The sequence below is a fragment of the Amblyomma maculatum genome, chromosome 7 (assembly GCF_055883805.1).
Source record: "Amblyomma maculatum isolate TAMU_Amacu chromosome 7, ASM5588380v1, whole genome shotgun sequence".
NCBI classification, from domain to species: domain Eukaryota; kingdom Metazoa; phylum Arthropoda; class Arachnida; order Ixodida; family Ixodidae; genus Amblyomma; species Amblyomma maculatum.
The window spans coordinates 48,559,314-48,579,528 of record NC_139350.1 but is presented as its reverse complement, the minus strand read 5'-3'; the positions used below and the strand labels follow the sequence as shown (position 1 = coordinate 48,579,528).

Sequence of the window (20,215 nt, the reverse complement as noted above, 5' to 3'; positions counted from 1 at the left end):
TGCAGAAACATTCCGTAATAACCGACTGTCAGTATGGCTTTACACAAAATAGGTCCACGGAGCATGCGCTACTCGTCCAAAAAGAATACATTTTGAATAATTTTTAGTCACAGCTTCTAACTCTCGGTGTTTTCGTTGATTTCAGTAAAGCCTTCGATTGCCTAAATCACGATATTCTTTTCGCAAAACTAGAGAACTATGGCATACGCGGACATGCTCTCAGCCTAATCAAATCTTATCTGAATTCACGGTCTCAGTATGTGGTGATTAATCATTCCTCTTCACAGATTCTAGGAATTTCGAATGGCGTCCCTCAAGGCAGCATTTTAGGGCCACTCCTGTTTAATATATATATAAATGACATCCCTAATATCAGTAACCACGCAAAATACATTATATATGCAGATGACACCAGCCTATTTTTTTCTTCCAAAGACGTACAAAGCTTAGCAGACACCGCAAATCACACGCTCTTATCTCTTGCCACATGGTCATCAGCCAACTCATTAAAGATAAACAAAGAAAAAACTAAAGCAGTACTCTTCCTTCCTAAAGGAAAACAAGTACTTTACCGCCCCTCGTTATACCTCAATGGCAGTGAAATCGAGTACGTGGACATATTCAAATCATTAGGTGTAACGTTTAGCAGTACGATGACATGGGATGCCCATGTTAATAATATTGTGTTAACGCTTTCTAGAATTGTCGGAATTACTTCACGTAACAGGCATATTCTACCTATCAAAACTAAAATTACTTTATATTATGCATTTTTTTATTCGCACCTTAGCTATTGCCTTCTTGTCTGGGGCCATACAACGGTGTCCAATGTCATTAAACTGCAAACATTACAAAAGAAAATGCTTCGCGCAATTGTCAACGGGACGTATGATTCGCCTACTAAACACATTTACCTACATTATAATATTGTACCTTTCAACAAATTATTTGACTACAGATTTACATGTCTCTATAAATCAACGATAAAAAAGGGTGATTCATTTTTTTCTGAAATTGTTCCTATTACATGTCGCCACTCATCATACGACATCAGACTGCAGAGTAGGTTTGCATTACCAAAGTGCAGAACTAACTATGGGTTTTGTATGTTGAGATTTATTGTGCCAAAGTTCCTAAATACCCCTTTGAGTGACCAAGTGAATAATATGTCTTTTTCTTCCATTCGTAAAAGTTTTATTCAGCAATCTATGCTACAGTGATGTCAATTGTGTTTGAACGTACTGTGCCACTCTGTGTTATAGCCTCACGGTCTTCTGCGTCTATTATTCCTGCCAGTTATGAGATATGTTCTGTCAACCTTGTTCTGTAGATGCACTTGTATTCATTTTTTTTTTACCAGTGGTTGTCCTTGCCTTGTGCCTACTGCTGACTTGTAGGGGTGGTGAGGCCCGTCAAGCGGTGCATAATTCACTGCTTTTTTCTCACCATCCCCACTTTGTATGTACAAACTGAAATAAATATTGATTGGTTGATTGATTGATTGGATAGACAGAGACACAGACAGACAGACAGACAGAGAGACACAGACAGACAGACAGAGACACAGACACAGACAGACAGACACAGACACAGACACAGACAGACAGACACACAGACACAGACAGACAGACAGACACAGACAGACAGACAGAGACACAGACACACAGACACAGAGACAGAGACACAGAGACAGAGACACAGAGACAGAGACAGAGACGCAGAGACACAGAGACACAGAGACAGAGACACAGAAACAGAGACACAGAGACAGAGACACAGAGACAGAGACAGAGACACAGAGACAGAGACACAGAGACAGAGACACAGAGACAGAGACAGAGACACAGACACACACACAGACAGACAGACAGAGATAATACCAATATGTCTCAATGCGCGTAACACAATTGAATTTACATGCATTGTAAAATCAAGCTTTTAATCAACAACAACACCGAGGTATCGTACATGGTCCGCACGAAACATCTGACCCGCCAAAAGTGTATAATCAAACACAACTTTACCGCGTTTCCTAGTTAGATAGCTAGGGCGGAAGTCTTCTTAATATTCAACTTTAAGCGATTCATCAAACACCATTTCTCGACTTTGTTAATGTCAGCTTGCAATTGGCGGCAGTCCTCAATATCTCCAATATTACGGAATAATTTTAAATCATCTGTAAAGAGCAAAATTTTCGAGTTCTTGAAATGTAACGGTAAATCATTCACAAACACTAAAAACAACAGCGTTCCTAAGTTGGAGCCTTAGGCACTTCCGAAGATAAAAATTCGCTAGACACACAGCCGGAAAATCGGACCATGTTACGGCGGCTGCCAAGGTAGCTTTTGAGCCAACTAAAGTACATGGGGCAAAGTCCGTATTTTTTCATCATCAGAAGTACCTCATGGGAAACGATATCGAAAGCTTTAGTCATGTCAAAGTAGATGGCATCTACCTGACCGCGATTAAATACATGTGGGCCAGTATAATCAAGGAAGCTGCATAAATTCGTTTCTACAGATGGACGTTTTAAAAAACCGTGCTGCAGAATTGAGATATTCGCTTTGAAGTTTGAGCCCATGCGTTCGTACATAACCATTTCAAAAACTTTCGCAAAAGGACAAATCAGTGCAACAGGTCGAATGTTGTTCAGATCAGAAACGTGTCCAGACGTGAATACAGGAACAACTACTGATATTTTTCAATGCCAAGAAAAAACACCAGTTAGCAACAATAAGTTTAACAAATGCTTCAAAACAGCGCCAAAAATCTCAGCGCATCCTTTGATTACGAAGCTGGGAATTTCATCAACTCCTGTTGAAAGCTTTGGCTTAAGTTTCTGAATCGCCGAAAGAACCTCATGCTCGGTGACATTATCATGAGCCAAACAGTCAGCGCTGCCTTCAAAAGTGATAATAGCAGTTGTGTTATTTATTTATATATTTATTAAATACTGCGGACATGTCGCATGTCCAAGCAGGAGAGGGAGGGTACATAAGTGACTGTATATCAGACATCAGCAAGTGCAAAAAGCCAGCAAGAGCAAGCAGTTATACAATCTATGCATTAATTTCGAATAACACAGCAAGTACATGATGCAATGAGACAAAATAACAAAATGCACAGAACCAAACATCTACAGTACATCAATCAAGGAGGGTGAAAGAATTAACTTGGGGGTAGAGCATTCCATTCAAACACTGTTCGTGGAAAAAAAAGTATATGTGTCGGTGCGCGCAAAATTGGGTGCTAGACAGAAGCTGTGCTTATTGCGTGAGGGTCGCGTGGAATCTTTGGCGATATAGTTTTCGGGTCGGATACCTAGTCGAGAGAAATATAGTGACTGCAAGAATCTGAGACGTGCTTTCTTTCTTCTATGTACCAGTGGTTCCGATTCTGCAAGCTGCAACATAGCAGACGGAGAGTCGAGGCGCCTATACCGATTGAAGATAAAGCGAGCCGCAAGGCCTTGTATTTTTTCGAGTGTTTGGACGTCGTCTGTTGTATAGGGGTCCCATGCGATGCAAGCATATTCGAGGCTCGGCCTTACTATAGATTTGTATGCTTTCAACCTCAATGCACTAGTACAGCTGGCCATACGAAACTTGAGAAAACAAACCTTCCTACGGGCGGAGGAACATATATCGTCTATGTGATTTGTCCATTTCATGCAGGAGGTTATTGTGACACCTAGATACTTATACTCATTTACCTCTTTGAATGCATTATTATTGATATGGTATTCAAACTTTAATTGGTTAATTTTTTTACTCACATGGATAACAGTTTTATCGAAGTTGATAACCATTTCCCATTTGTCGCACCAATTTGCTAACAGCTGTAGCAAAACGAACTGATCATCACCTGTCATGACTGATTTAAAAAGAATGCAGTCATCAGCAAACAACTTAACGCACACAGACGGTTCTAGAGCTTTAACGAGATTATTTATATAAATATTGAACGGTACTGGGCCCAAGACCGATCCCTGAGGAACACCTGAGTAGACCTCTAAGAAGCGAGAATTGGCCCCATCGATGTCGACAAATTGCTTCCGGTTTGCTAAGTATAATGTAATCCAGTTAATTGTTTGGGGCGGGACGCCTATCGTTTTCATTTTAGTTATCAGCTTATTATGTGGAACTCTATCGAAGGCCTTAGAATAGTCTAAAAAATCATATCCACCTGACCCCCACTATCAAATACTTTAGCAAGTTCATCTACAGTGGCCACCAGTTGGGTTGTAGTTGAAAATCCTCGTCGGAAGCCATCTTGAGCATTAGTTAGAATCCCTGATTGGTCTAAGAAGTTGTTCAGGTAGGTCGTAAGTACGTGTTCGAGTAATTTGCAGCAAGAAATTAATGAAATTGGGCGGTAATTACTGGCTATCATTCGGCTACCACTTTTAAAAATCGAAACCACACGGGATATTTTCCATTCATCTGGCACACTGCCAGATTCAAGAGACTTGTTAAATATTATTACTAAGAACTGCGCTATTATTTGAGCGTAAGTGTTGAGAAAAGCAGTAGGAATGTTATCGGGACCGGCTGATTTCTTCGGGTCTAAGCGCAATAGCAGTTCTAAGATTCCTTCCCTGCTAATAGTTATAGCCGTGTGAGAGTCAGGGGGGGATCGGTGGTCGAACGCCTCATTAGGTTTAGTAAAGACGCTTTAGAAATACGTATTGAAAGCATCTGCGATCTGCTTTTTATTTATTTATTTATTTATTAGTACCTCACAGGCCCCGAAGAGCATTGGGTGAGGGGGGGGGGGGGGGGGGGGCAAATCGGTACAAGAATATCGTACAAGAACGCGGTACAAGTCAAATACAAGAAAGGAACACGAAATTTATACAAAACCGAGTTAAAATAACATCAGACACGAGACACGAAAAACAACGTTAAGAACAAATGAAACTGTTGTACATTTCGAACATCACTAGGGCAATAGATGTATACATAGATGTTTTTTAAACTCACCAGGATCAATGAAAGAGATTATGTTGTCAGGAAGATCATTCCAGAGTTTTATTGCTCTAGGTAATGCAGAGGAATTAAATGACAGGGTCTTCCCATATATCCGGTTGAAGCTGCGTTGATTGTGTAAGCGTTGTGAAGAGCGGAAAGGTGATGCCAGAGGTAACAACGAAGGACGGGTGTGAACATATTTATGGAATAAACACAGAAGTGAAATGGAGCGACGAATTTCAAGTATCTGTATGTCATTAAGGTTTTTAAGCTGGGATACACTTGCGAGGGGACTATAATTGCTAAAAATGTACCGGGCAGCTCTGCTTTGAATGGACTCGAGCATATCTATGAGATATTTCTGATGGGGAGACCATATAGGTGAGATAAGTTCCAGCTGTGGGCGAACAAATGTAAAATATGCAAGTTTTCGAACGGAGCTAGGTGAGTTTCGAAGGTTCCGGCGTATGAAACCCAATGTCCTCGACGCTTTGTTGCAGACTGCAGAAATATGAGAAGACCATGAAAGACTTGGTGTGAACTGAATTCCAAGGTATTTGTACGACGTAACCCTTGATAGTGAGGCATTATTTATAGAGTATATGAAGTTAGAAACAACATGCTTGCGGCTAAAAGTCATTGATTTACATTTATTAGGGTTAAGAATCATTTGCCAGTTTTGACACCAATCAACAATAGTATCAAGGTCATTTTGAAGGGTCAGGTGATCAGTCTCAGAAGCGATCTTACGGTAAACAACACAGTCGTCTGCGAAAAGGCGTAAACGGGATGAAATGTTAGTGGGAAGGTCGTTAATGTAGATTAGAAAAAGTAAGGGCCCAAGTACGCTTCCCTGTGGTACGCCTGAGGTTAAGTCACATAGGGATGAGGAAGAGCCGTTGACAACTGTGAATTGCTGACGTAATGAGAGAAAGTTTCGAAGCCAAGATCCAAGATGCCAAGATGCAATCTGTTTGCTGGTTATCATCCATGTTGAAATGCAGGTCAGTAGTAAATTCAAATATCTGGGTATCACATGAGTAGCCTTTCCTAAAACCATGCTGATTTGAAAAGAAGAAGTCGTTTCGTTCCAGATGGTTGTAAATGTGAGAAGCGATAATATGCTCAAGTAATTTACAGCATATGCATGTTAACGAAATAGGCCGATAGTTATCAGGAGAGGTTTTGTTACCCGTTTTGAAGACAGGGACGACTTTGGCTTTTTTCCAGGCAGTGGGCAGTTCTCCGGAGGATAGTGATTGCTGAAATATATGACACAAAATCTGGCTGGAAATTGAAATGGTGTTTTTAAGTATCTTCGAGTTAATGTTGTCCACTCCGGCAGATGATGATAACTTTAGATTTTTAATGATTGATGCGATACCCTCAGCACTAATGGTGATGGGCTCCATGAATGGGTAGTCAGACTCGAGAACAATTGGCATACTGGAATAATCTTCCTTAGTAAACACTGATGCAAAAAATCTGTTGAACGCGGTTGGACATTCAGTGTCAGCTAGCGGCAAGCCATCGGTATTGTGTAGTTGTATGAGGTCATGTTTACTTTCGGGAGGTATAGTCTGCCAAAACTTCTTAGGATTAGTCTGCAAAAGTGACGGCAGATCATGAGTGAAGTATTTGTTTTTGGCAGCGGTAACAGCAGAACAGTACGCTTTCAAACACAGTTTATATCTTTCCAACGAGGTTGAAGAAGGAGCAGATCTAGCTATTCTGTATAGGCGCATCTTTTTATTCCGTAATCGACGGAGGGTCTTGTTGAACCATGGATTTTTTATGTCATTAGCTATTGTAATCAGAGGAACATGTTTCTCTATCAGTGCAGATAGTTTGTGTTTGAAGAGCAACCAGTTTTCTTCGGTAGATCGTTCGTTCCTTAGCGGGAAGAACACCTCGTTGAAAAATGAGGCAAGTTCTGTGTTAATTTCATCGTATCGTGCTTTACTATAATCTCTAATTTTTTTATATGTAATACCTGCAAACAAGCTCGGAACTAGAATATCAAACTGCAACATCTTATGATCGCTAAATCCGGCAAGATACATAACCGGCCCTATGGTATCGGGAGCAGTGGATAGAGCTAAATCAAGAATGTTAGAACCACGCGTATTCTGGCTAATCACTTGAAATAAATTGAAATCTAGTGTTAGGTTGATGAATTCTGTTGCAGCATGACTAGTTGAAGACAAAGAAGGCCAATCTATTTCAGGAAAATTAAAATCACCCAACAAGTAGATGTTGCTAGGTGAACTGTGTTCGACAGCGGCAGCAATGCTAGACCGAAGATCATGAATGAAAGAAGTCACACAATCGGGCGGACGGTAACACACTCCAAAAAGTAAATTCGAAGATATAGTTTTGCAGGCAACCCAAACTATTTCGAGGTCTGAGTTAGAATTGATAGCAGTGGATGGTAACGTTTTTTTAATACCAAGAAGCACCCCACCCCCTCTTTTATCTGCACGGTCATGTCTGTAGATATTGTAAGCATGGGCGTCTGGAAAGATTTCATTGTCTTTGATACCGGTGTGCAACCAAGTTTCAGTTAAAGCAACTATATCAGATTCACTGTCTTGCAAAAAAGAGCAGAGATGATCACGTTTAGGCATCAAGCTTCGGATATTAGAAAATGAAAGGGACAGCGTCGGAGCCTGGGGGCATGACGTGGACTGAGGACAATCACGCAATCTAGGTGCATTGCCTAGCTATGGTGATACTAATATGACCGAATCAGTGGCTCGGTCATACGCATATGTTTGTCCATTCTAAGTTTATCAAATGCCAGTTTAAAAGACTTGGATTGTGACTTTGCAAATTTGGTCAACTTGCTTCTAGCCTCACGAGTTGTAGCGGAAAAATCCTCACGGATTGCAAAACTGGAGTCCTTCAATTTGTGGCCATTTGAAAGGATGTTCTGCTTGTCTTTAAAGAAGGTCATCTTGGCAATGATTGGTATGTGCCTATCAGTTTTGAATTTGCCTAATCTATGAACCCTTTCAAACTGTGAAGCAGTCATAGATAAATCTAGGTGCTCTGAACAAAATGCAATGACTTTCCCTTCAGAATCTGCCCAGCTTTCGTCTTCCACATCGTCGATGCCAAAGAAAAGCAAGTTATTTCGGCGCAATCTATTTTCAGCATCATCACACCTTGAGTAAATACTAGAAAGCTGGGAAGAAATGGCTTGTATGGCATTGTCAGTTTCAAGAGAATCAGGCCTATCAAGTGAGGTTGCCGTTGCCTCGAGGGCTGCCACTCTCAACGTCAGCTGCTTGACTTCTTTATCGGTAGCATCCTGCCTTTCTTTAACACCTTTGATTTCATTAAGTATTACAGCTTGGCTAGCTTCAATTCTTTGGATAGTCAGCAAGAGGGCATCCAATGTTTCTCTTTCAGTTGCATTCATAGGCCCAGGATTGCTTTCGATGTCACCCGACAGTGAGAGCAGCATACCATAAAAAAATAGGTAAAGGTGAGAAGGCAAACACAATACACGCTTCAGTACATCAATACACTCTCCAGGGCACGACACCGTAAATAGACAGTAATCACTTCTCTTCACACAGGCAGCGCCTTCCAAATAACTAACCTGCAAAATCCGCAGCGGTAAGATTTCCATGGCGTTCACGGTGCCGTGCCCGAGGTGGGTGTTTCCGGGCTTGCTCTTATATGCGTCGTCGATGTCGGAGATAGTAGCTGAAGATCCATGTTGCCAGATGAAAAATCGGTCGCCAACTACGTATGGCCAAAAAGCAGGCGAGAGCGAAGGTCGCTCAGCGGCAGCGGATGGCGATGAAGCAGCGGGATCCGGGAAACAGCAGGAACCACATAGGAACGCGGCCTGCAAAATCCGCAGCGGTAAGATTTCCATAGCGTTCATGGTGCCGTCACGGTTTGTCTGTAACAGGGGCGTCATTTACTACTATTTTGTCAAATTTTCGATATGCTTTGTTCGAGAGAAACTGCCAAAATTTACTGGGATGTTTGGTAACAAAACGGGTAAATGTCTGGTTAAAGTAGCGCTCTCTAGATGCACGTAATTTTGCTGAAAGTGTAGCTTTTAGGCTGCTAATGATGGAAGGGGTGGGCTGCCTTTTTTTCTGCACTGTTTAAGTTTACATTTGATGTGGATTATTTCTCTTGTTATCCACGGGTTCATTCTGTCTACCCTTTTTTCTTGTCTGGAACGAAGTTGTGAAGGCAACATTGGCATAGAGACTTAAACTTTGCCGAAAGTGTGTTAGCATCCCCGGTGTCAAATGACTGTAGCGAGTCTTCTAAATAGGAAACAATACTTTGATGATCCGCTAAGGCAAAATTTTTTACTGTTACAAACTTGGAAACAATCTCGGCGCTGCGCGGGAGGGAAAAACTGAAAACTGCTAGTTTATAGTCAGATATTCCACGATGCACTTCAGTGGCATAATTTGTTATGTCACTTGAACAAAGAATTAAGTCTAACACTGACGCCGTTGAATTGGTTACACGAGGGGGGAGTAAAACAACCTGTTTTAGATTATACGCTAGTAAGATGTCGAGCAGGGTTTCTGCGCTCTGTACTTCACGTCCGCCTGGAGTCAGCGATTTCCAATTGATATTTGGTAGATTAAAATCGCCAGCTATTACCATTTTATGCCTTCTGTATCTTTCTAGCTTATCGTACATTTTTAACATAAAGCCATGGGGAACTCCAGGAGGCCTATAGACACCACCTATAACGATAGTGTTACCATAAAAGTCGATTCGGCACAACACGCTTTCATGATCACTGTCGACTGATGGGAGTATGTGAGATGACAATCCGCTTTTAACTAAAATCGCATCACCGCCTCCCTTCGACAAGCGGTCCTTGCGGTAGCAAGTGTATGAAGGCGGGAAAAAACAAAAGTCAGGTATATCAGGCTGCAGCCATGTTTCAGAGAGTACCACCACGTGGGGATCGTATGAAAGTAAAACATGTTCAATCTGTTCCTGTTTATTGCACACACTTCGTGCATTTAGACAAATAAATTGAAAATCGTTTTCGCCGACGACCCCTTCAGCGTAACGACGTCATGGTTCCTTCTGCTGTTTAGTTCTGCGCAACAGCACCCTGCAGTTCTTAGAATCATCCCAGGCATACAGTTCGTCGCTTATCAGTAGTTTGTCATGGACTAACTTTCCTTTATCGCCAGGTTGGCCATCGGCTTCAACGGATTGCCACAGTTTTTTCCTTTTTTGCAGTGTGGCGTATGAGTAATCATGAGACACGGATACCCCAGAATCCTTCAGTTTGGAACAGTTTTGGAAAATTTCAAGTTTTTCGTTGTAATTAAACAAGCGAATAATGACTGGCCAAGGTCGATCCTTGTGAGGCTTGCCAATTCGATGTATACGTTCGACCGAGCTAACTGACACGCCGAGTTTTTCGTGGTATATTTCCTGGATTATCTTTTCTTCTAAATCAGCTCTTGATTCGTTTGGACTTTCTTTTACACCGAACACTATGACGTTGTTCCGGCGTGCGCGATCCTCGTACTCTGTCATTTTTTTTTGTCTTGCGCAGCCAGGGCCTTTTCCAAACATTTCACAGATTCTCTACGTTGGCTTATATCCTTTCTTCGTTAACTTTGCACAATTCCAGAACCTCGTCCAATTTTGATAGTTTTGAGTATATCGCGGAGAGTGTTGAATCACGAGACTTGTTAGTTTCTTTCATCTCTTTGAGCTCAGCAAGAATAGTCTCCAGTTGCTCCTTTTGCGATGGACCGGGGTTGGCCTCAACATCCCCGCACATGAGAAGTAAGAGAACAGACCAACAGTCAACAAGCATAAATAGACACTTCCGAGGGCACGGCAGGACCATAAGTGCATAATCGCTGGAACGAAGGGAACAATATGGACTGTAGAAACTAACCTGTAAACAAGCCAGGCAAGATTAGTCATGCTGCCCTGACGAAAGCCGCCGTGCCCTCTGAAGTTTGGAGGAGAATCCACAGGTTTTAAGGCGTTGTCTGGTGACGTCGCACCCGCTGGAAGCCAGTAATGCCATCTGATGACAGGGACCTGAATCCCGAGTCGGTCGTCCCGGGAAATCGCCGATAACTTGATGCCCATGTGCACATTGTGAAGCTGCACTTGTGCTATCAGAGCAGGCCCCACCGGATCAAGCGGTGGCTGGGCGAGGGTAACAACCTACACCACAACAAGCCAGGCAAGATTAGCCATGCTGCCCTGAAGAAAGCCGCCGTGCCCTCTATCATGGCACACAAAACAAGAGCTGAAGTGATCAGCAAGAGCTTGGCACACATCTTGAGATTTAAAACAGATACCATCGCGCGTCTTTATCAAAGCAGCACTAACCTTATCATTTCTTTGCTTGCGCACAAAATCCCAAAAACTGTTTGGTTTTTTTTTAAGTTCTGTTCAAGAGGGAGGGGGGGGGGGTTGTGGTACTCGACATCATCATGTGCTATCAGTTTTTCTTTTCACAATGTTTTTGCACAAATAATATCTGTGGTACCAAAATTCACTTTCTGATTTTACATAGACTTTGTGATACTTCTGTTGTTTCTTCAAGTAATGTCTCAAAGCGCGCGAAAACCAGCAAGGAAATCTACACTTCTTCGATTTAGGGCAGGGTATACATTTTTTTATTATACCCTGTACAACTGACATAAGTAGCTCAACGCCTGTGCACGTTTACATCCTCAATCTCAAGCAATTCTGACCAGTCGTAGCCCTGAAGATCATTGTACAGCCTAAAGTAATTTTCATACGCGTATCTAAATTTTTCTGACACCATCTCACGCACTGGACGAAAAGACAAACAACGACAAGGTAAACGGGCAATGATATTTGTTTACCAGAAAAAGAGGATCGCGCACCGCTTGCACGCCACAAAGAGGCACATTAGGCATAATTAGGTCTAAATTTTGGGTACTACTTTAAGCATGAAATGCTTAGCTGTGCCAAACGTTGTTCGAGGCCGAGGTGGTTGGCTCACCGCTTTCGACGGGCGTGGCAGATAAGTACTCCGGTCCTGCACAGGAGGCTTCAGTGGAGGGGCCTACATTCCATAGGACAGATTTGCTGCCACAGTAGAAGCATAGTTGCGAGGTTCCGAGAAGTCAGAATCCGAGCACTCACTCTTGCTGGCGGTACGAACTGATACACCCAGGCCACTCAGATTCACGCAGGAGCTCGTTTTCCGCACGAAGTTGTCGTACCTCATCCGTTAACGCTTCCATTCGACTAGCCATTTCTTATAGCATTAAAATAACACTCGAGGAAACACTGATAAAATCTGAGCCTTGAAAAGCCACGGAAGAACGTTTCCGTGTCGCTAGTTCCGCTGATAAACCCAGCCGCCGAAGGATCACGCCGCTTCACGCAATGAACACATTTGTACTTGCTGGCCCCGGATTTCATGAGGATGTTGTGTTCCTCGGCCTGTATGTTCATCCATTTGCAGTGAAAACGCTGTTTGCAAGACGCGCACGGCAAAAATTGCTGCCTACCACGAATGGTCTGGGAGCAGTGTGCACATGCGTCCGCATCGGGCACCATGATGGCATCACTGCGGCAAACAATTTAAGGGTCATGTATATATTATCACGGATGAAAACAGAAGAACAGCAGCAGCCTTTTAGGCAGTCTACGATTACCACTGCACTTTGGTCTCTTCGTCTTTCCACGCGGGACCACAACAGTTCTCCATAACATGTGGCATTACCTCCCTCATCAAAAGAAGAGTCGTCTCAATTCTAAAAGGATAGAAGAGAAAAAATAAAAGGTGAAGAAGGAACAGGGAAAGTACAAGGCAGCAAAAGAACAGCACGTACAAACACTGCACTTAACGCGAGTAATACGGCTTCAATCGGCTGGCATGCACAATGTGAGACTGATGAGCACAACGCGACTAGCTAGCAGTTCCTTCAGGAAGCACTTCGTAATCCCCGACACTAACATGGCAAAGAACCCTACAGAGGCCAAAAAACCGAGGCAATAATTTTTCTATGGGAGCACTCCGTCGGATGGGAGTCCATACCCAGACCTTGCAAACGCGATGATATTCGACGTCCCGGTGACGGAGTTGCATCGTTGAGCATCACGATTTTTTCCTGACAAATGCGAAGCCTAGCCTCTTGGCGGGCTTCTTTGGCAAGCTGGGCGGATTCTTCAGCGTCGGAGACGGAGGCGAATGTACCATACGGGAGGAGCAAAGCAGTCACTTCCATGAAGAAGACGAAAAGGCGTGTATACGGAAGTTTCTTGCAATGCGGTGTTATATGCAAACATGAAGTGGTCGCCGTCGACGTACATGGAGATCACATCGGTGCGTGTTTTGTTTAGACGTCCCTTCAGTCTGTTCGTCTGGGGGTGATTGGTAGTATTTCTCTGGGTGAGCTGCAGTGCAACTGAGCCGCATTGCTTCCTGCACAAGTTCTCCGATTCCGCAACCTGTGATAGCAACAGCTGGAATGTCGTGGCGAAGCACGACGTTTTCGACTAAAACTCGGAGATTTATGCAGCAGTAACATGCTGGAGGGCATTTTGTTTCGCGATAACGTGATAAATGATGGGTGGCAACGGCAACAAGAATCCGCATGTGGCCCTAAGACGACGTAGGAAACCGCCTCAATAAGTCGATACCGACTTGTTGAAATGTAGATTGCGGCAGAGAACAAACTGGTAGGCTTCAGAGGGGGTTTCTTACGGCACTTGCTGTGACGACAGGATTTCACACACTGTCTTACTGTGGCCGCAAGTTGGGCCCAGTAATACTTGTGGCGTGTTCATGCCACTGGGCGACCAAGATGGGCAGACGATGGTTCGTCGTGCCAAGCGTGCAGAAATTCGGCGCGAAGATAAACAGGAACGACTAATGAGTACTTGAGCTGAAACGGTGCAAACTTGCGTTTGTACGCGACGTCGTTGGGTAGCAAAAACGAGGCCAGCGCACGCGAGAAGCGGCGAGGGGGTAGTGGCATGCAATCTTCTCGGTAGTCAATGAGCGGATAAAGCTTAATGTCTTCACGCTGCATTTGAGCAAGCGTTGACATTGTGACTGTTTCAAGGAAGGTGACGCATCCAGATCAATGTCATCCTTGTCCAGTGGTAGTGGTGGGCGTGAGAGATAGCCTGCGTCAGTGTGCTTTTGGCCATACATATACCACAGAACATCGAACCCTTGTAGCCGCGAACTCCACCGGCTAAGGCGTCCGGAAGGGTTCTTGAGGGTCGCCAACCAACACAGTGACTGATGGTCACCGAAGACACTAAACTTTCGTGAAAAGTAGGTCTCAATTTAGGGAATGCCCACACCACCGTAAGACATTCTTTTCCCGTTGTCGAATAGTTCTTTTCGGAACGAGAGAGTTTACGGCTAGTGTAGGCGATGACGCGCTCCCTCCCCCCCCCCCCCCCCATTGCAGGCCTTCCACTTTACTAGAAAGACGCCAATTCCAATATTGCTCGCGTCTGTGTCAACTTCCGTGGCGGCGTTCTCGTCGAAGTGGCCTATAATCGGTTACGAATGGAGACGCCTTGTAAGATCGGGGAATGCATCTGGCTCTTCGTGGTCCCAGACAAAATGAACGGCATTCTTGGCTACACGAGGTAAGAGATTTGCGATTTTAGAAAAATCAGTGACAAAACGCCGGTCTATAGTATGAACAAAAACCCAAAACCTTGCGCACGGAGCCCTTCCGATTTGTGTTGGTAACCCCGCCACAGTGGTCATCTTCTCAGGTCAGGGCAGAGGCATGCCATCGGAGCTGAAAAGGTGGCCTAGAAATTTAAAGGAGTATAGACACCAGCTTTGAAACGTCGGAAGGAATACGGTTGCTTTAATGGTTATACAGAGATGCTCCCCAAGTAATCCGAGGTCTCATTTTGACGCGTCAATATTTTAATTCGATTTTAAATACAAGCCAGGCAAAGACGCCGTTTTTCAAAACCCATCGAAATTTACATTTCTGTGACGAAAACGTCTATATAGCAAGCATGACGTCATCAAACAATTGTTACATTGAGTCAGCAGAGCAAAGACCAGTGACGACTCAGGATAGCTCACCATGTCTGCCCTAGCTGTAGGACTGGGAATCCCAAGGAAAGTTCTGCGCTTCTGCTGGCTTGACTCGATGGCTTTCCATGCTGTCTTCTTTGCTGCATGTTACAGCGACTTCATCTGGCGTCGATATCGCGGTCGGCGTGTTTCCATAAGCACAATGCTGGGTATGCTTTGTGCGAGCGCACGGTCACACAGACCGGACTTCGAAAAGGGGAAGCACAATTAATTTAGTCGTTTCATTGACGCCGCACTCGTGCAACTTGAACCTGCATTGTGTACATTAAGGCTGCCTGCTGTACTCGTGTCACAAGAGTTCAAGTGCACAGCTTTCGGCAACGGCGCCGCCCGCTGGCACTCTGGGAGATGTGAACTATGCCGCCGCTCTGCGCTTGCCCTAGACATAACTGGGCCAAGCTGGTTTCACATTGAAGCGGCAGCAGACGGCGCTTCGGAATGGGCTAACGCTGTAATCAACGAAGGACTTCCGCACCGCTTTACTGGGAAGCCTATTGCATAAAAATACATTCTTGATTCGCAAGCCGCCTTCAGCAGCGAAGCTAACAGACGCCAGGCCAGTCGCACTGGGCAGTATCAGCAAAGTGGATGTGGAAAAAAAATCTCACTTGTATTTCTGTAATCACTCTACCAGCACATCAGGATTGGTCAAACAATCCTTCTAATGTATTCATTATTCACAATCCTTTCTGTGGAGTTGTTATGCACGCGAATGAACAATAATCCGCTATATATTACCGATAGCGGAGTCTGTCGGAGCTGATGACGGCGGCAACGGCTTTGTTTGCCCAGATCGCCTTGAAAGCGCCAGATGGCGCCACAGGCTTGGACGGCGCCACTCAGGCCTGCTGCGTCGGGACCAGTCAGCGCGTGAGCATGCGTGAGCATGGGCAGCTTGAGCGCCGTAGCAGGCCACGTTGGCTGACGGTGTCTGATCGGGTCACGCTTTTTTTTTACTGCTGAAACAATATTTTCGACGCCACCTTGGCGCTCACTGCGCCGGCAAACCGGGCTGAGAGAGCAGCAGATTCACAGTAATCAGTACCTTTGTTCAACATGTCTAACCAGCTGATATTTCTTGCACGCTAACCGCCAAGCATTCGTAGCTGCTGTTGGTTCCTGTTTTTATTTTTCACTTCAGTCGCAGGCGAGCGGGTCGAAATCAAAGTACTCGGCAATGTTAATGACATCCGCACCTTTGTACAAAACAACGTCTGAGAACAATTATGCCACGCTCAAGCACTGATCGACGACAATATTATCTTGCAAGTGCGATCGCTAGCAGACGAGAAACGCTGGATTTTTTTTCCGCGAGGCCAGCGTTCAGGTTCTGGCGGAGCGGAGAGGAACTAGAAATGCTACGCCACGGCCGTCTTGATCAGCGCGCGCCGATCGAGGCGGCCGTGCCTACGCGCAGCCGCGCCCGTGCAGTGCAATGCACGGCTGTCTGCGGAGTCTGCGCAGCCCATTCGCACGGGAGCGCGTGCCACGCGCAGCCGCACATCCACGCGGAGCAGGAGAAGGAGGATGAGCAAGAGGAGGAATGGTCGCGTGCAGAAGCGCACAAAGCTGTCGTTCTCTTCCAGTAGTGCTTCTTATTGTTGCTTTTTTCGATTCCCTGGCTGACAAAGTGTCTGTCTGGAAGTGTGTATTTTATTGGTGGTTTCCAAAGCGAGCAATTATGATTAATTGATCGCGGCGAACATTGCTTTCAAACAGCGCTTATTAGCAGGTTCAGACAAAAAAACGTGAACGCTAATTCGCTACTCGAAGAGGAGAGGCAAGCGACTGGTGTTTTGAAGGACTCGAGGCGGCACCTCTAGATATCTCTGCCTATGTTCCGAGAATGAAGGGTTCAGCCTTATCATGGAGAATAATTGACACATATGTACCCAGCGATGAGTGCTCCGGGTGCCGGTTGGGGAGCTTCCTTTCCTTTTCTAACTACTCACTTGAAAGGGGCTCATTCAACTTTTTGAGGAAAGACGTTTTAGGCAACCCCCCAACATGGTGAACGAAAGTAAACTTTGCTACCCACGATGACCATTCGCTTCAGCAGTGTAATGACAACACAGGCCGCTACCGGCGCCGTGGGGTCTGCTTTTGGCGCGTTTTGGACGTGTTTCTGAAAAAAGCACAAAGCACGCAGCCTTACCCTTTGATTCATGCCGACAGCGGCAAGGGAAATTTACTGCTACGGCGCTGCCATTCGAAATCAACGAACTATCTATATTTAATGATGAGGGGATACTAACGACACTGTTATTTGCCAAAAGCTGAGGCATGCCATTTATTTCCGATGTTTTCTCTCTCTACGAGACGAACAGCTATAGGGAATAGCTTACCACTTTCCATGCAGACGGGGACATCTCTCCACGGAAACTTTTGTCTTCCTAATTACACAGCTACTCTGTGCAATCACTAGATCAGTTACATTCTCTAGCAAGTGTCCAGTTTTGAGCTCCCGAAGCAGAATCGTGCATGAGGATAGAACGATTGACGTATATCTGTTTCTTGCGGCCGACTCGGTTCCACGGTGGTTGCTGCGGCACCACTGGTTACAAACTGAGGTGCGAGATACGAGCGGTAAGAGATACCCAAAAACAAAAAGCCGACAACCATCCCGTTACCGTTTCTACAGAAGGTTTGCGAAGAAGCGTGCTGTCATTTTTCCATACTTAGTCTTTTCTTTGCCCCCTTTGTTGGAGCGCGACGGCGGCCGGAGGAGGAAAGAAAACTGCACGCGCGCAGACACGCGCAGGAATGCATTGCGGAGCAGATGACAACATGCTTTTATTTATTTATTTATTTCAAGGACATGCTTTTCAATGCAGCGGGCAGCACACATCGCAGCCGCGCAGGGCGGAGGTTTCGCCGATGTCTCCATAGAGGCCTTGACGCACAGAGCCACACAGCGCCCCCTGTCTCAGGTTTTCTCCCCTATGCGTAGTTAAATTGTGTGTGTACGTGTTGCCAGTCTTGCCAGCAGGAGGCGCTCGTGTGGCGCGCTCGCATCTTTGACGCCATCGTGGCTCGTGCTCGGAGAGCTCGAAATCGACGCTGGTCCTGATAAATGCCATGATAATAAATAATTAAGGCGTGTTGGGGCCTTTTGTATTGCAGTCCCTCTCTTTTGGACCATCGTGGATCGTTTAAAGCAAAATTCCCGGAACAGAAAATGTTCGTGTCTATACTCCTTCAAGCTCGCCGAAGGCAAAGTAGAACTTCCTGGGTTTAAGGCACAAGCCAGAAAAACGAATGGCATTGAAGACGCCATGAATGCGGTTGATATGATCTGAAAACGTTTCAGAAACAACAGTTACATCATCTCAGTAAACAAGGCAAGTTTTCCAATTGAGTTTGGAGAATACAGTGCCATCATTCCCTGGAAAGTGGCCGGTGCTGAACACAGGCCGAATGAGAGCAGCTTAAATTCATATAAGCCATCTGGTGTTATAAAGTCGATTTTTTCACGATCGCGTTCATCGACCTCAATTTGCGAGTAACCACTTCTCAAGCGCATAGACGAAAAATAACGTTTAACAAAACTTGAAGACAGTCTAAATGGTGCATTGCAACTTAACGAAAGGTAATAGCGCACAAAAACACACACACATCCGAGAAAAAACGGCACAGTACACAAAATAACGTGCATGACGAACATGTTCAAAGGAAACGTCACTTCGGGGAAGGATTTAAATGTCTTTCTTCGTCACATTGTTCAGCTTTCTGTAGACGACAGAGAAACGTATAGTGTCATCTTTTGTTCTTGACCAACACAACAGGAGATGCCCAAAATATTTTTTTAGTACTATAGACCATTTTGCCGAGAGCAAGCAGGAGAGGAGGAAAATACTCTAACCAGATTCCTTGCGCCGACCCATTGTGGCCAGTACCGAATGGGCTGTGCATTTGCACGCTTCATGCATAGGAGAGCGGCCTTGCACCTCGATATATTGTCGTTTGAGAGACTTAAATGCGTTTATTAGCGCCCCTTTTCGTGGTAATGTTATCGGAACAGCGATGCGTGATCGTGGACTGCACAAACAAAGAAATTTCAAGATAGATGATTGCCGAGAGTGTATGGAGTAAGCGTGCATCGACTGTCCGCGTGCGGCTGTAATATGTTTTTGCTTTACCGCTTTCCAGTCTATCCTGATTTAATTCGCCTATGAACGTTTTGTGTAAGCCAGATAGACAGTACCAATGACGGACTCACGAATATGATGCCTATTTTACTTCCCCCGCCGTAGTAAACACGCACGCCGTGCAGGCCGTGCCTCCCGCAAGCCCGATACGGTGGATCTCTTTCGCCAGAGCAACAACAGCGTGCTAAAATTTCTTCACTTAGACAATAAGTCGGCCGTAAAAATATATACATATTTCTTGAGGATTTCTGACCCACAGGGTATTATTGATAATTGCAATACAAAGACGTTTCGCAACACATTGCCGCAGATGCGGCGCGCGGCTCATCGTCTGCACGCATGGCTCCGCTGCTAAGGCGTCAGAAGGGTGGCAGTTCCTGGCCCTACGCGGCAGGGACGGTAGGTCAACGCCGCTTGCGGCGGGGGCTAGCCAGCCACCGAATTTATCTGTTGTAGGTCGTCATTGCACCCGCCACCGCTTAGGTGGTAGATGACGGCAGTTGCGGCGCGCGTCTTTCTCTCCATCTTCTCTTTCTTTTCTCTCTGTCCTCCGTGGCTGGGGCGGTAGGTCAACGCTGCTTGTGGCGGGGGCTAGCCAGCCACCGAATTTTATATGTTGTAGGCCGTCATTGCACCCGCCACCGCTTAGGTGGTGGATGACGGCTGTTGCGGCCCGCTTCTTTCTCTCCCACTTCTCTTTCTTTCTTTTCTCTCTCTCTTCTGTCTGCACGAGGCAGCGGAGGTGGCTCAACTACAGAGCCAGTAGTAGGCCCGTGCATTTTGTTTTCCTCCTTCCTAAAGCCACAACAACAACGGTGGGTCTATCGGTGGTCTGACATCGGCGAACGGAATCTTATACGCCTGCTCGCTCTGGGGGCTAGCCTGCCACCAAATTTTATGTGTTGTAGGCTATCATTGCACCCGACGGCTGTTGCGACGCGCGTCTTTGTCTCTCTTTTATACACTGGGGTTATGCAGGAACTGGCCCTGAGAAGGCAGCCTTTACGAAC

General features: G+C 45.2%; 1 protein-coding gene across 1 annotated transcript; it reads left to right on the top strand.

Moving 5' to 3' along the window:
• The first annotated feature begins 639 nt into the window (after positions 1-639).
• Positions 640-1,220, top strand: LOC146183167 (uncharacterized). Its single transcript, XM_084608342.1, has one exon. It carries the CDS (start codon positions 654-656, stop codon positions 1,218-1,220), a length of 567 nt encoding a protein of 188 aa, XP_084464468.1. The 5' UTR covers positions 640-653.
• The last annotated feature ends 18,995 nt before the right edge of the window (positions 1,221-20,215 follow it).